The 17,175-nt window shown below is 38.5% G+C and overlaps 1 protein-coding gene and 1 long non-coding RNA gene across 2 annotated transcripts in view; one reads left to right on the top strand and one right to left on the bottom strand.

The window, feature by feature from the left end:
• The window catches only part of LOC117955971 (RAC-beta serine/threonine-protein kinase-like), a 21,173-nt gene extending 8,951 nt beyond the window's left edge, over window positions 1–12,222 (bottom strand). The window contains exons 1-5 of the mRNA XM_034890779.1: window positions 12,104–12,222; window positions 7,732–7,890; window positions 7,139–7,267; window positions 6,011–6,122; window positions 5,769–5,919 (exon numbers count right to left, since the gene is read on the bottom strand). Of these exons, the coding sequence (XP_034746670.1) occupies window positions 5,769–5,919; window positions 6,011–6,122; window positions 7,139–7,267; window positions 7,732–7,777 (438 nt within the window). The 5' untranslated portion in view covers window positions 7,778–7,890; window positions 12,104–12,222. The remainder of the gene's footprint in view (window positions 1–5,768; window positions 5,920–6,010; window positions 6,123–7,138; window positions 7,268–7,731; window positions 7,891–12,103) is intronic.
• A 2,821-nt stretch (window positions 12,223–15,043) lies between these two features.
• On the top strand, window positions 15,044–16,138 carry LOC117955468. Its single transcript, XR_004659050.1, has 3 exons — window positions 15,044–15,191; window positions 15,834–16,038; window positions 16,118–16,138. It is a non-coding gene; the product is annotated as an uncharacterized LOC117955468 (long non-coding RNA).
• Window positions 16,139–17,175: the final 1,037 nt, after the last annotated feature.

The raw sequence follows: 17,175 nt of genomic DNA, 5'->3' as shown, positions 1-17,175 counted from the left end.
AGCACGTGTTCTGACAGGAACCAGGAAAAGAGACCATATCTCTCCTGTTTTAGCTTCTCTGCATTGGCTTCCTGTAAATTCCAGAATAGAATTTAAAATCCTTCTCCTGACCTACAAAGCTCTTCAAGGTCAGGCACCATCTTATCTTAAAGAGCTCATAGTACCTTACAACCATACAAGAGCGCTGTGCTCCCAGAACTGGTGTTTCCTAGAGTCTCTAAATTAGAACGGGAGCCAGAGCGTTCAGATATCAGGCTCCTCTCCCGTTAAGAGTAGGCTTAAGACTTTTCTCTTTGATAAAGCTTATAGTTAGGGCTGGCTCAGGATAGTCCTGAGCCATCCCTTAGTTACGCCGCTATAGGCAAAGAGATGTTGTTATGATTAAGCACTATATAAATAAAATTGAATTCTCTCTCTCTCACAGCCACCTCCGCTAGACAGTGGGATGGTCATGTCTCTCTCTCTCTCTCACTCTCTCATAGCCACCTCAGCTAGACAGTGGGATGGTCATGTCTCTCCCTCTCTCTCTCACTCTCTCATAGCCACCTCCGCTAGACAGTGGGATGGTCATGTATCTCTTTCTCTCTCTCTCTCATAGCCACCTCCGCTAGACAGTGGGATGGTCATGTCTCTCTCCTTAACTCTCTCATAGCCACCTCCGCTAGACAGTGGGGTGGTCATGTCTCTCTCTCTCTCTCTCTCTCTCTCTCTCTCTCTCTCTCTCTCTCTCTCTCTCTCTCTCTCTCTCTCTCTCTCTCTCTCTCTCACATAGCCACCTCCGCTAGACAGTGGGATGGTCATGTCTCTCTCTCTCTCTCTCTCTCTCTTATAGCCACCGCCGCTAGACAGAGGGATAGGATCCGGTTAGGGAGAGTTCTAGCCCAACCAGGCTCCTCTCTTTATTCTTATTTCTTATTTTTGTGCATCCATGTCCCAGAAATGCTAGTTACTAACCTAGCTCTGGGGAGTATGTTCTTTTCCCCCCAGCATGTTTCCTCGGATCAGGGAGGCGCCAAAAATCAGGGTAGCAGCTGTCCATGGTCCCGCTACATTTCCTGCGATGCCATGTTACATCCTGCTACGCTTTGCGGTGCCCAGCTACGCCCTGCTATGCTACAAAGAACTACAACAAACAAACTCTTCATTCTAATCCCAACTGGTCGTCAGACACCGCCTACCAAGAGCCTGGGTCTGACCGAGGTTTCTGCCTAAAAGGAAGTTTTTCTTTGCCACTGTCGCACTGTTGCTTGCTCTGTAGGAAACTACTGGAACTGTTGGGTCCTTGTGGATTCTGGAGTGTGGTCTAGACCTGCTCTATCTGTAAAGTGTCTTGAGATAACTCTTGTTGTGATTTGATACTATGAATAAAATTGAATTGAATTGAATGAGTTGTCAGCTGCACCTCCCATTTCACTAACGACTGATGGTTGGACTTTGCGTTCTATGGAAAGCTAACTCATGGTGATTGCTCATTTTACTGACTTGAGGGGAAAATAAAAGCGTTAATTGTAAAGACGCGGCCTGTATGAGCAGCACACAAGCACTCACCTAGCTGAGAGCCACAAGAGAGCAGAGTGACAGAGTGGAAACTAGAAAGGTATGCCTGTCGCACTTAATTGCAATAATACTTTCTTTTATCTTTTGTGGGTGAAGGTCTTGCCTCAGTAGAATTTGTTTTATGTAACTTGCACTTTCATAAATAAGTATTTTTAGTTTTATAGTAGATTGTCTTATCTCGTTTACAAGTTACAGATGGAGTCTGGAGATGATGTGGGTTACTTATTGTTTACATCTTACTTTACACACTCAGGGGAGAGACTGTATGACAGGTAGTAGAGCCTGGGACATTCACAATAAAAAAATTATAAGAAAACGTTTTACTTTTCCCTCCCTTTTACCGAACCGAACTATGATGTCTGAACCCAAGGTAAGAACCGAACCGTGACTTCTGTGTACCGTGACTTCTATGTTCTGTGTATCATAAATGCGCAAGTTTTTTGCATTGTAATCTTTGGCCAACATCAGTGAAACACTCTATAATAGTCTCACTACAATGCATGCAATTGGACAAAGTGACTTATTTCTCTCGAAGTCAAAGAGGTTATCCTTTCTTTCTCCAGGAGGCGGCGCCATGGGAGAAAGAAGTCCAACTCTCTCCCTTGGCTTAACCCTGGCTGTTTAAAGCTAATAAAGCAAAGGGATCAATTACTCCGAAAATCTTTTAAGTCTGGACTTAATATAGACAGAATTAGTTTTACAAGAGCCAGAATTAAAGTGACGTCTGAATTACGAAAGGCTAAAGCAAACTTTTTCATTAAAATTATTAACAACGCTGGATGTAACGGTAAACAAATATGGCAGACCATAAATAAATTGACAGGAAATTAAAGGCTTAGAATTAAAAATTAACATTCTGCTGGTGAGAGACCCTGTTGTTCTAGCACAAGAGCTTAACGCCCATGTTGCAGGTTAACCACCACTGTTGATTATTTGTTACAAAAAGGGCTCAAGATATATCATTTTTTAAAATGTCTTCAAATAGTGTTAAAAAAGTTAGTTTTTTGTCATTTTTGGTATTTGCGGGTTATTGAAGTTGGTCTTATGAAGGGCTATGACGTCACAATGGGGAGCGAAGCTTGGCACTAGAACTACGGTGACTGAATTGGATGTGGAAGAGGAGTTAAGGCCAACAGCCAAATAATTACAGACCTGCCCGACGTGAGAGGGCAAATGGGGAATTGTCAAGATTGTGGGGAAGTCTCCTTCATTTATCTCCTCTATTTAGCAACGCAGCAGTGCATACAATGACTTTACTTTTTACTGTCAGTGAATAGCACCGAGTGAACGTCTCCTTATGAAAGGCTCTTTATCCCTAAACAAGAAGTTCACTGCATACAGGCTGTAAAAATGTCTCATGACAGCATCAAGACAATCATTATGGGCCATTATAGCCATTCCCCTTGATGTCATATAATCTAAAGAACACAGAATAAGATATGGTGATACCTCATAATAGCAGTGTTAGAAACGATACAAACATCAATCCACTACTGTTACCACTGCAACAGTAGGTACTAGTACTGCACATTTGCGCAACTCTATGACAAGATAGCTTTACTCCAGATGTAGTGTAGGAGAAAAGTGACCAGTATTACAGTGTACCCCTATGGTTGGTTTATGCCTTCCCTAAACCACATTGAATTAAATTGTTATTAGGACGTGGGTTAATAGGAAAGACAAGTCCTTTCAGAAAACATTAAAGTTTGGTTAAACAACAATGAACAGAGTGTAATTTTTGATTCAAGAAAAAAGCGCATCATTTTAAAATAAATCATGGAGCTCAGCCTTGGTCTTAAACTGAGAATCTGAATTTTATTCCCCTGGTCTGCCGACTGCTCGCCGCAGATGTAGCTTGGCTTCCACACCGACTTGTGGTAAGACGTGTCCCCCAGGCCGCGCACACTCGGGCTACTCTTCATTTAACGTAACGTCATAAATAAAAGTATTGTGCAGGATCTCCGGGAAAAGAAACGATATGAGTGTCTTCATTTCAAACATCACTGCAGGTTGATTGTTGACTCGGTTGAGACCATAGACTGTTAATATTAAAAGACCAAAAGCCACATTAGGCCAGACCAGTGGTAAATACAACGCAGGCTGCTCTGTTTGCTCCCCAACGTAACGTCATGCAATGCATTGTGGGGAAAAAATGAAACACTGTAAAATTGTGCCTACGTTTTGAATTATATTCAGTTTTGCAATATCCAACACCCTCAAATACAATGGATAGCAGCTCAAATATTTACTATCAACAAGCAAATTGCACAAATTCGTTGCAAAATTAAACCTGCAACATGGGCTTTAATTTCTTTCTTTGTTAAATCAATAGTAGATTTGGTGAAACAGTTCCCATCTTCCGAGGGTTCTGATCAGCAGGTTCCTACTTTACCTGACAGTAATCATCCCAAATTTATATTCAAGAGATAACAGAACTAGAAGTCATTAATATTATTCCGGCTCTAAACAATTCAAAAAGCCAAGGATATGTATGGGCTTGAAACTAGTTTTATAAAGTTACATAAAGTTACATACATAAAGAAATTGGCCTCAGTTATCTCAATATTTAAAGCTGGAGAAAAATCTGACATGAACAATTATAGAACAATAAGCATTCTACCTGAAATTTCGAAAAATATTGAACAATGGATTAGCAAACAAATCATTGAATTCCTCAGCAATAGTCAAACACCTTTGAATCCCATGCAGTTTGGGTTCCGGCCACATCACTCAACCGAGACTGTATTGGCCATGATTATGGAAAAAATTAAATGTCAGCTAGATAAAAATGGACGTGTTGGTGCTGTATTTCTGGATTTGAAAAGAGGTTTTGATCTCGTCAATCACAATGTTCTGCTATCTAAATTGTCATATTTCAATTTTTCTGGTCAAACTATTAACTGGCTTCACTCATACTTGTCTCACAGAGAACAATGCACTATGGTGGGCGGGGTTAGTTCTGCCTATATTGGTAGTTCAGTAGGAGTCCTCCCAAGGCTCCGTACTAGGGCCCATTTTATTTTCTGTATAAATTAATGACTAACCAGAATACTGTTTACATGTTAATGTTATGTTTACGCCAATGACACTGTAATTTTTACTAAAGCAAAAGATCCTGTGGAGGCAGCACGGGTTCTCTCAAAAGCTCTTACACATATAAAAATGGCTCAATAGATCGTCTTATTTTAAATGTTAAAAAAACCTGTTTGTTTATACTTGTCGAAGCAATATTCTACTGTTATGCTTGCTCAGCAGGGTAATGTTGGGCACAGAAGAGTTGAAAGTTGTTAATGAATGTAAATATTTAGGTATGATTATAGACTGTAGACTGACTTTTAAAAACCATGTTAAAATGATATCCAAAAGAATCAAATTCAATCTTCATAATTTTAAACAAATCAGAGGATCTCTATCAGATTCAGCTGCTCCGATGTTTCTGCATTCAATGATACTTTCATATGTGAACTATTGCATCACTAACTGATCTATGTCGGGTACGACTACCCTAAAACCATTCGATTTTCTGTACAAGAAGGCGCTTAAGACTGTGGATGAAAAAACCTTTCTCTTATCATCATTGCAATATCTTAGAGAAATATAACTTACTGAGTTTTGATAGTTATTGTAAATTGTCCTCTTTGCGCTTAATTTATAAAGTACTTCATGGCCTGGCACCACATCCACTGCAGTAGTTTATTAAATATAGACACACTCGGATCACAAGAGCCATTGTAAATGGGGACTGCGAGGTTCCTTTCAGAAAAACCTCCTTCAACCATAATGCACTATTAAAGGCAGTGCAGTATGGAACACACTTCCTCCAACCATAAAGGAGCATCCCACTTTGGCCTCCTTTAAGAACCAGGTAGAGCTGTGGCTTAGAGCTAAGCAAATGTGTAACCACCGCTTACTTGTCCTGAATTGTCCTGTTTTTTTTTTCCTCTTTTCTTTTTTTGTTTATTCTTGTTTTTATATACCGAATTAATAAAATAAAGAAAGAAAGAAATAAACAACATGAGGCAGTTAATCGACCCAATGTTCTGCTTAGCTGGCTTCACTGTACCATAATGTCAAAATCTCAAAATACAAATTTATCTTTCGTGTTTTCAAATGTCTTTGCAAAGACAAACTACACATTGCCAAATTGTCTTTTGGATCAGCTCAAACTTGAGGTCACTATCTTCTAAGTCCCTAACAACTGACTGTCTTACCACTTTGGAGCGGTTCTTGGACATCAACACCTCCATCTCTTCCAGGCTGCTTTCGCTGGGTGAGCCGAACATATCCATTGGTTCATCCTCCTCTTGTTCCTGCATCTTCAGACTATTTGCCACTGACTGGATTGCTCGCATCCACTCCTCTCTGAAAAGCAAAAATATCAAACATTGTCAGGCATTGCATCCAACACTTGGTATAATACACAGCCTGGTATAATATTTTACCCTGTTCTTACCTCTCCTCATTGCTGTCCACGTGAAATGTGCGTTCAATGACAGTGGTCCACTGTAGGCAACGAATGACGAATGTGTTGGGCCGGGGTCTTTCAGTCTTCATTAACTGGCACTCTGTGAAAAACAATATTTAAGACCGTTACACACCAGAGGTGTAACAAAGTAACGACATGAAAATGCAAAATATTCGCATTTGAATATTTTACATTAAAACTATTGACACAGCAGCGATGGGATTTTTGATTGAAGTTTCTAATAATTGCGCCAGCTCATATACCATGTCAGTGGGACAGTTTTAGGTCCTCCTGGGGATGCTGCTAAAGTGGAAAAAAAAAGAAAGCGCAGCAGAGGAGAGTTAACATTTAGCAGTGCAGAATGTTTAGTGAATGTACAGTAGCTAGAGTCTGCAGTTTGAGCACAAATGCTAAAGCTCCTGAAAACCAACAGAGGTGCTCGTGTCTTGTTTCCCGGGCTGCTGAGTGGAGTGACAATGATTAGCTCCGGAAACTCCCGAAAACGGATTCAAACGTTGCTATGATACCCACAACAAACAGTGTTTGCCTGAATCAGTAGCGGCAGAACCAAACAGTAGTTTATGTTGATCTTTTAAAAGACATATTTATGTTAAAAAAAAATTCATAAGTAGTTAAGTATCACGTTGTTGCCATCTTATGGTCATGATGTGCAAAAATAGATATTCCATTTGTTCAAACCTATGTGTTTTTAGTAGGAACACTCAAATGTAGAGTGGCCTATTTCCGCCTATAAGGTAGTTTTTTCCACGCCACTGTCATACCAAATACTTTGTCGTGGAAAATTGTTGGGTATATGTAAATTATAGTGTGCGTGCTAGACCTACTCTCTATGCAAAGTGTCCTGAGATAAATCATGTTGTGATTTCACACTATAAATACAATTTAATTTAATTGAAATGTCATTTTTGACCAGTTTTGACAGCTTTATGTGTTGTGATTGATCAGATGAGATGAAAAATTAGAAGCTGAGGATGTTACCTGGGGCATAAAACTCTATGGAACTCAAAACAGCAAACTAGCTATGAAAAGTAGAAAGTGAAGGTTATCAAGAAAGGCAAATTTTCAGAATTCTGTTTTACTATAAGGAGAACTGACCTGCCACAGAGAAGTTGTTGAGTGGTGGGGAAGTCTGGTCGTTTAGATCAGGCTTTTCCTTGTAGCCAATGAAGGAACCATCACTCTTCAGGATAAAATACCTGGGCCTCCATGTTTTGATATATTCACCTTGGTCAAAAAAGGGGATGCAATTTTGAGAACATAAGGTATAATAACTGGCATTTAAAGCAACACCAAAGCACTTTTCCTCTTCGGTCCCCCTACAGATTGAAAGTGGCATTGTCCATTACTGCTGTTTCATTCAAACTACAAATCTGCTACCCGATCTGGCAAACTTCGATACTGCTGTTATAGCGGGAAGAGAGCTGCAAAGCAAATGTACAAGCACCATTTATCCTGTCACGAGTTGATGAACCACTTAAACGATTTTGGAAACATTATTTTAAGGTAAAAAAGAATCTTTGGTGTTGCTTTAAGATGAAGTCTTTGGCTAAATCTGGTATCTACATTTAATAATTCTAAACGTTGATCAAATTAAGCAAAATGGTTTCCATTCATTACAGTTGCAGTGCCAAACCTTTCACTGTAAATTATTTCCATGACAATACCATTCTGATCCTAATGTCCCTTACCTCTTTTGTGAAGCCAGCCCTCTCTGACTATGTTAACTTCATTCATGGTGAAAGATGTGTTTCAGAGAGGGTCAGGAACAGAAGGTCGGGGAGGGGAACAGTGGATTTCTCGCTTGGCCTGTGCAAGTCTTAGTTACAGTTATCAAACCAGAACAGCACCTGCTGAACAAAACAAGCCGTACAAAGAAAATTAAGGACTATCTTCAAATACTTTCAAAAACACCAATTGGACTTCAGTCAACAGTAGGTACAGAGGCTGAATTTGAATCAGTAAAAAAGGAACTTAGGAAAATGGTGCAAAAATAGTGACTGATGACGTCTTAAAGGAGGTGGGAAAATTAGATTTGCCTTCATTGGTAAACAACCTGTAATGCCTATTAAAAATGTGTAGAAATAAATGTTTACAGTTAATGTGTTAGATTTATTCACATTACGTTTAGAAGCATTTATTAATTTGTCATGTTAATCTAATGAAATAACAGCACTGTTTCCCACAGAATTATATTATATTTAAGTGGTAAGTGCCTGGTTAGCAAGCAAGCTGTAACTTAACTACGCTGAGTGTATCTGGCGTTGGTTGATTCGTAATGTTAGCTACTTAAGTAATTTGCAAACAGCAAGCTAGCAAATTTACCAGGCAGATCAGCCCCGGAAATCTGAATGAATTAGAGCTGACGCTATCATGCCAGATCAGCAAACGCTGTCTTACTGCTGTTAGCGCTGCGGCTGCCCTCTACAGGTGTCTCTATAAGTGTAATGTGGTAATATAATTTTTACATTGTTATTATATGTGCACAGTATACATGCCCAGGGACAACAGATGGAAATTGTCATTAAACATGTTAGTTTCTCCTATTAAGTAATAAATAACCATATGCCATGCCAATTTGCCATAGCATGGTATCTCTTTGTGTTCAACAGTTTTTATCATTCAGACTGCAACTCAATTCCTAAAATATTTGTGAGTAAAAAAATACACCAAACAATTATTATGAACCAAATGTTAATTCTAATGTATATGCGTGTTGTAATTTAGTCTGTCAAAGAGAGACGGTAGCTCTCAGCCCTATCAGACGCTGTTCTCCCGTGGCTCTTCCCTCACCACTGGCCACTGCTGTGTAAAGTGTGACCTCCGTCGGCCAAGCTGGCTACTTCTGGTTTGGTACTGTGCATAACCCTTGTGTTGTCTTCACTTTTGGGGCCTGAAATAAAATTTTACTTCGAAATCTATTTTTATATATATCTATTATTATAATCTAATTTTATATTATATAGTTTGGTTCGTTTTTGTCATAAGGTTATAATTCATGTTGAAAATCCACTATGAGATCATTCTTTTCTTGGAAAAAACATAAGTGGTCATATCCAGAATAATTTTCTGAACTGAGTCAGGAATGCATGTTTATCACAGAAAATAAGGTAAGGCCATTGATTTTTTTTTAGGTATAAAAAATGTACATGTACCATTTTTCTTCTTGTAAAAATTTGAAATGGTTCAATTTGACCCAAATACCATACAAGGGTTAATAGGGATTAAATGATTTAATCACGGGGTGCTTATAGACTTTCCAAATGTTATTGGACCGAATAGATCAGATTCCGATAGTAAACAAGTCGTTTTGCGGGGGTTGCAGCGCCCCAAGAAAATTTGCCGGAGATGTCTCTAGTAAGTCTATGGGGAACATTTTTTTTGGGCCACAGGGCATCACATGGAGGGCCAGGAGTTGCCATTCCACTGATGGCCACTATGTTGACTGGGGTCTGGACAAAATTGAAACTTGTGTACAGACTCAATCACAATGTCCCATACATACAATTCAAAGATTGTTTTAACGGTTGTTCTTAAAAGAGGAACAACTGGATGTACTCTCATCTTATTCATCTAAAATGCATGTTTGATGCTTGTCAACACTTTCACTTATGTTGAATAATGCTTGGAGACTTCATTACCCAGTTGGGCAACAGACTAAAGTGGGCTTTATGGTTCTGAATGACGTCATACACTTATTTGCCTATGTGTGACATCATTACACAATTATTACTATAAAGCTTAGTGGATGTGTCAGCAAGGTAGATAGAAATAAATTGAACTATTTAGGTAAATAATCACAAATTTAGTACATGAATTTATTTTACCTTATAAAGATTACTTTGGTAGCATATCTTTGAAGGAAGGCTGGGTAAGAGGAAGAAAATCAGATATCGCGATATTCTTGACCAAAACCTCAATATCGAGGCAATATTCTAGGGTTCACAATTGGTGCTTTTACAAAATATCTTCACACTTAGATTTTAGATAAATAATCAACAGTAATGTGGAAATAATGTCTAAGTGGGGAAAAGTCAAGTTATAAAACACTCTACTACTTAACTAACTAGTACAGTCTGGTAAATTCAGAAAAGTACATCACTTTACTGTAATGCAGCCTTTAACACTTTTGCCAGATTACAATATTACAATATCCAAAATCTAAGAAGATATCTAGTCTCATATGACAATATCAATACAATATCAATGTATTGCCCAGCCCTACTTTGAAGTAAAAAAGTAATTCTACAAAAAGATGTAAAAAGAACCATAAAGAATCCTCAAAGAAGGCTGGCTTGCCCAGGGCCAGGACAGCTTGGCTGCGTCTTTCTCCCGTCGCTTCCCGCTGTCACTCCTACCTACACCGTCTCCTGCACCCTCTGTCTTCTCCTTTTTCTACCTACCTACGCAGTTATTACATTATTTTTAACCAACTACATCAATATCGGCAACATTGACGCTTTGACAAAATGTTTATACAAGGAGACTTTGGATAAATAATCATTAGTAATGTGGATACAATGATTAAGTGGGTAAAGGCAAACAATTGTACAGCTTCAACAGTCAGCCAGTGACATCACTTTACTGGAATGTATCCCTTTAAAACCAGGAAAGACAACACTTGGGTCATATTACGGTGTCCAAAATGTAAGACAATATCTAGCCTCATATATACAATATCGATATAATGCCAAGTTCTAGCTTATGTTAATTGTTATCTAATTGTGACACAACTAGGCTCAATAGATGGATACAATTAAATCATTGCTCTTTGCTACCCACTCATATGGACGAAACACCGCACTAACGCTAAACTACAAAAAAACTATGTATGAACAAAAAAATGTAAAGCTGGTCACGCTAATCTGCATTATTTATCCGCTCTTAATGGGCAGCTATGGTTGGATAACATTCCGTTTCACCATACATAAAACACATTGTATTGCACTTAAGATGTCAACATTTAGCATCGGCTCATAATGCCGTCCTACACCAATGCAATTATTCGACGGCAACGGGAAAAAAATGTGAGCCTTAAGTGAATTTTGGCTTATAATTGATATCAAGGGACATATAGTATCTCAGCTCTAGCCAGAATTGAGCCAGAAACAACGCGAAAGCGCCTCTGCAGAAGCTAGGTAGGTACCTACCCCGTGTTTCGTGTGTGATCTGGCTTTTGAACAGAGCAAGGTTCACTGCAGGGAGAAGAGCAAACTTAGCGTTACATTTAAAACAAATTTAATGTTACATTAACGCTTAGCTAACGTTAACGCTACTGGAAAATATAACGTTATGGCTTCCATTAGAGATAAGAAGACATTACGTAGTAGCAAATCTAGTGCAATGTTCGGTTTTTCCAACCAAATCACAATATAAATTTCAGCTAACCTTGTTGTTGTTGGCTGTTTTGCTAGAATGCCATTTAACGTTGACACTGGCGAGTTAACGTTACATGGATGTAATAAGAGAATGGTTGACTGGTTACTTGTTTATGTTAGCTAGCTAGCTAGCTGTTAGCACTCTGACAGCTGTTACTTGTATGCTAACAGTGATGCGTTCACTGCTCTGTCAACGAACAGTTTACGGGAGAATAAGTTGGTAAATGTAAATCTACTTAATAACCAACAACAAACATTGACAATGAAACTATATATAACAATAATGTGGACCTGATACACCAAGATAGAAGTAGCTAACTTTGCCAATTCACCTTTAAGCTTAGCGTTAGCTAACGTTATAGGATCATGTCATTAGCTAGCGTTAGTGTTCGATAGTGAAAAATACAAACTTATGCTTTCCATACGCCAACGTACCATAATGTTATTAACAAATTTAATATCTAATGTTACCATACATTGGAACTGTTTATTATTATTGACCACTGTCTTACATTACGAGTTTAGCTAGCTAGCTAACTATGCCTTCTTGTAGGTTACTGATGTAGCTAGCCTTGCTAATAGCCTAAATAACCTTATTTTTATTAGCTATTAGTTACAAGCTACTCAATTTATCTCGTAGTCCAATACATTTTACACGACAATATGTAAGGCACATTCCACTGACTTTATCCCACGTTGCTTTCGTTTAAATGTAGTTTTGACAGGCTAGCTAGATCCAGAGCAATCAATCCAAAAAACACCATGGAATCTTCTTCTTCTTCTAATTTCCAGATTTCTAGATGCCTTTACGGCACAATGCTGCCACCCATAGGGCAAACTATGTATTACCATTTAGGATCCTATTTCCAAGCAAAACTCCGGTTGTGTTGTGTTCTACAACAGCTTTGATAGTCCCAGTTGGGTTCTCTGTAAGATTTAACAGGGTTTTCAATTATATTCTTTTGTGTTCAGGCTTTTCACTGCTGTATATCATCTCCTTCTTCTGTGAAATTAGTAGATGTATTTTGTTGTTTACATGTTCCTTAAAGCCCATCAAGTCCCATGCCAATCCACAATGCCCCAGCCTCAACCTGTAATGCCCTCCTCGTTGGGATCCCTGGCAGGAGCCTGAAAAAGCTCCAGCATATTCAGAATTGCGCTTCCCGGGTCCTGACGGCGCAAATATGATCATATCATTAAACACAGAATCCAGTACAAAATCTGTTTCCTAACCCACCCGTGCATACATGGAACTGCCCCTGCCTACCTCAGTGAACTCCTCACCCCACACAAACCACTTCACAAAACCTCCACTCCTCCATCTCGACCTACTGCCTGCACCAACCAAGGACTAAACTCTCTACTATGGGAGACAGGGCCTTCCAGGCAGTCACCCCACGGCTCTGTAATGCACTCCCAGAGACCCTAAGGGTCCCACAAACTATGGTTTTATTGCTATTTGTTAATTTTTTTATATTATGGGAAATGTTTGTTAATCACTTGTTCATTATTTTATTTATACCTCTTGTATGTGTTTGACATTTTTACCTCTTTTCCAAACTGTTCCATCATCTGCCAAACCCCGGTCCAACGTCTTTAAAGATATAATTTACCATGACATTGAAGGGCACCAGAGTGATTACGCTTCCTTGTGGTGTTCCATTTTTAATGCATGTGTCATCCAATTTATAAGCAGCAAAAGTTTAGGCAATTTAACCATCTCCATCATTTTACCAACAATTCCACAAGAATGAAAGTATAATATGTCCAAAAACATTTCCAGTAAAATAGTGGCGATTTGCAGGTTCAAATCTTTTTTCTAAATAGCAATTGCAATAGTAAATCTAAATTTTCTCAATAATGTTTTCTTCATATTAATTTCACACATGTGGTCCAACGTCGTTATAAAACATAACCTGCAAGCTAAGTAATGATTGGAAAAACAGTGCACTTTGTTTAAAATTCCTAAAAATTATTTGTCAAAAACCTGTATTTTCAATTCAGTGTGATATGTAGCTCAGTCCAGCTCACGTCAATTTGAGAAAAGCAGATGACCAACAGAAGAACAAGTGCTAATAAAGCTGTAAACTGCGATTGCAAACTCAAACCTTGATTTTGCTTTATTGCATGTCCAGTTCTTGTGCATTTAAAGTGCCCCATAGCGGTCAATTTAAATGAGACTTGCTTTGTATGTGTGAGGTCATTATGTAGACATTTCCTGGAAGTTTTGTGTTGATTGGACAAACATTTAGTCATTTATAGCCTGATTTGCGCTAAATCACCTGCAGGTTGTTTGCATAGCGCCCTTTTGAATGTAACTTTCAAGGTGTGGTTCAGATTCATATGAGGACAAATCCTGAGAGATATTTAATGATTGGACAATGAATATTTGATTTATAGTAAAATGTGTGTAATGCCACCAATCTTTTGCTGGTAGCTACTCCTAGTATTGTATGTATAGAAGACTTTCTGGGCATATCTGGGGCAGTTGAACATTGATCCATTGATGATCCACTGAAAATTTGTTTTATGATTCTTGAGGCTTTTTGTGCAGCAAATTAAGTAACCTTAACACAGCTACATTTGTGTTTAGATGCAGCTGTGTTAAGGTTACCTGTCCTCAATCGGACTAATGATGTGGGGGGCATGGTCTTTCAAAGTTTGCATTTCGAAGCCTTAATTACAGCGCCACCATGTGATTGATTTGGTTCACATTTCTATAGAAGCACATGCACATCATTTTCAGTTATTCCCTCAAGTTTCATGTTTCTAGCTCATTCCAGCTCAGTGGAATTTGAGCCGGCGCGGCAGACAACAAATAATAATAATATCTGAAACAGACAAATATAGAAGGGTCCTATTGCTTTGCGGTTTTAACCCTAACAAGAACAGAGAGGGAAATGACTGTACTGAAATGTAAAAAGAAATCAAAATAAAGACACTGGAAAAAAAACAGTAAACAAAAATTCTATGTGTTGCTAAGATTAAATCCCTGTATCATCTCGTTCATTTGTTTTTCAAAATAAAACCAAAACTCAAAAAACAAATAAATGTCTTGTTTCCTCAATATTCTTTTCCAATTTACAATGTTTTGCTCAAATGGAAAAACAGATAACAAGCGTTCACCCCGTTTCATCCAATTTTTATTTTTTATTTGACGCAAGATGCATGACCCGGATATGACCTTAACTATAGGATCAGAATGTGCCCAAAAAAACAAGTTGAGACAAAAGATAGTGTTCATAGACTGTATATTTATTAACGGTCGATGGTAGTGACATGGCCGGACTGGACGAATATTCCAACTTAATTCGCCAGTTTTTTGAAGATGGTCGAACGCATGCTGAGATTTCCAGCGCGCTGCCTCAGAGATGTGTCCCGAGAAGCTCGGACATGTCTGTCAGAAGATTCTGTGTTCCTGTCATAGGACCAAAAGGAAACCGGTCCTTCATAAACAACCTTATTGTTTATGAAAAAGTTAATAGGCAAGTCAAGATTAATAACAGTAGCAGTAAATTAAACGCACTGTGTGGGATCATTATACAGTATCAGTGTTTTTACATTACAAGCAGTATGTGCTAATGTGAATATTATATCAATATAATCTACACATTTTCTATTACAGGAAAGCAGTTGTCAACAATGGCATGTGGGACCAAATTAGAGTGGATCATGGCAGGGAGTTTTACTTGACCCTGTACATGCAAGAAAAGCTGTCTCAACACATACATAACATCAACAGGCTGCCTTATGTACAGACAACTTCTTCAAGGGTGAATGTTGTCCTACTGATTACTCAAATAAGATAATGAGTAACATTACAAGTAGAATTTCCAGTGAAAATATTTGAAATCACAAGTCAATAGATGGTTGATAGTAATTATCTATCCTGCAACACCTTTCAAAAGACATGACAGGGAATCTCAGTTTCTCGACTAGTAAAACCTGTACCATATGGAACAAGTCCTTTGGATTTTTCCAAAAGGGAAGGCAAAGCATTAAGCCTGTTCCACACTGCAGGCTTCTACTCAACCTGCCTTGGATAACCATGACCTCGATGGCTGATTTGATTGCTTGCAATGTTAACTTGTACAATCACTGCTGAAATCAGCTGATTACCTAGAGCATCATTTTTTTAATTTTTCATCTCATTACTTGTGCTAAATGGTATTGGATGTCCCAATATCTTAGGATAAGGAATTTGTTTGTTGTTACATATCAACTGAAAGCTTAAATACTTTGACTTCAAAACTGTCTGCAACATAACTGAAGATCAAAGGACATTTCTACATTAATGCTGTCAACTACTGTGTATACCTGTATTTTACACCCCAGACCATCTTTTTCTGATTTGGGTTTTCTGATCTGAAGTGTTTCCAATCAGTCTTAAAAATGTTTTTATTGTGTTTTAACAGAACCTTCGTGTGGAAAGAATTTGGCTAGAGGTCAACAATCGGGTGAGCTATCCACTAAAACAGGCCCTGGTTCACCTGCTTGATCAACAGCTGCTTGACATCCAGGATAATGTAACCAAATTTTGTGTCTCCAACCTTGCATGTCAAGTGAGTCAGATTGGACTTGGCAGGGTTGTACAGTCATGGAATGCCCATAGGATACCAGGTAGGCCATGCTAGTATTTGTATGTATGGAGCTTTACAACAATTGTCAATTTTGCCAAAACTAATACAAATAATTTTAGGCAGAGGGATACCAAACCAACAGGTGATCGTTGTCCAGCAAGAATTCACACAGAGCTGCTGCCCAATGCTGCTGAGGCAGCACACATGTATGAGCAGGAGTTGGGGTCCTCCCTGACTTGGGTATCTGCTTTTGGCTCTGACCCCTTTTCATCAGAGCAAGACCGATGTGAGAGAGAGGTTTCCAGATATGTCTCTTCTTTTGGAAAAGTGGTTAACAATGACCATAAGGTTTTTCAGGAGGCACTGTTCTATCTGATTAATGTTACTGAAAGATATGCCAGATAAATACAGGTGGTGGTATCGCCAACTATGCCAGTGATGGACTAAGTACACAAAAAGTACTGTACTGTACTGGAATTTTAAAAATAGGACACTAAAAATAGATTTGAAGCACCCAAGAAAGCTATTACTGCAAAATGTACTTTAATAGATGCTAAATGTGTGGACTATTAGTGCACTTAATTTCCTAATGCAGCTGCAGAAAATAAAATTTACACAGCAATGATTTAAAACATACCTCTAGTACCATCAGAGTCAATTATTTCGTTGCCCTGACTATCTGTCAAAATAAATTACTCCTGTTGTCCAAGGGCTTCTTTCACCTTACTGGTAATTGTTGCCACACAAGCCTCAAACTGAGAAGCGGACTGTAACCATCTTGGTGGTGTCTAGCTTTTCATTCAGGACTTCAGCAATTAAGACGTTCCTGAATATTGATGGGAACAAATAATACAAAAAATTGCAGTTTCTGTGATTTGGATAGTGCACTTGGCACTATTTATATTAATTGTTGAACCCTAATATACAGTGATAACAATATGCACGCAATACAGAGCTGGTCATGAAGTTCCTGGATAAAAAAGCTTAATTTATCTGATAAGTTTCAGGTGGAGCAGAAACAGATGGTAAATATGCAGGATAAGGAATACCAGTGAACAGAGTTGGACACACCTTCTCAAATTATGTAGCAAAAGAAAGAAGTAACAGAAGGGAGCTATGTCTTAGCAAAATGTTTTCTTTTGTTTAACTTACCTCACAAAGGTTTTAGTGGTGCTCC

Source organism: Etheostoma cragini, chromosome 13, assembly GCF_013103735.1.
Source record: "Etheostoma cragini isolate CJK2018 chromosome 13, CSU_Ecrag_1.0, whole genome shotgun sequence".
Classification (NCBI taxonomy): Eukaryota; Metazoa; Chordata; class Actinopteri; order Perciformes; family Percidae; genus Etheostoma; species Etheostoma cragini.
This window is presented reverse-complemented; position numbering and strand designations above follow the sequence as displayed.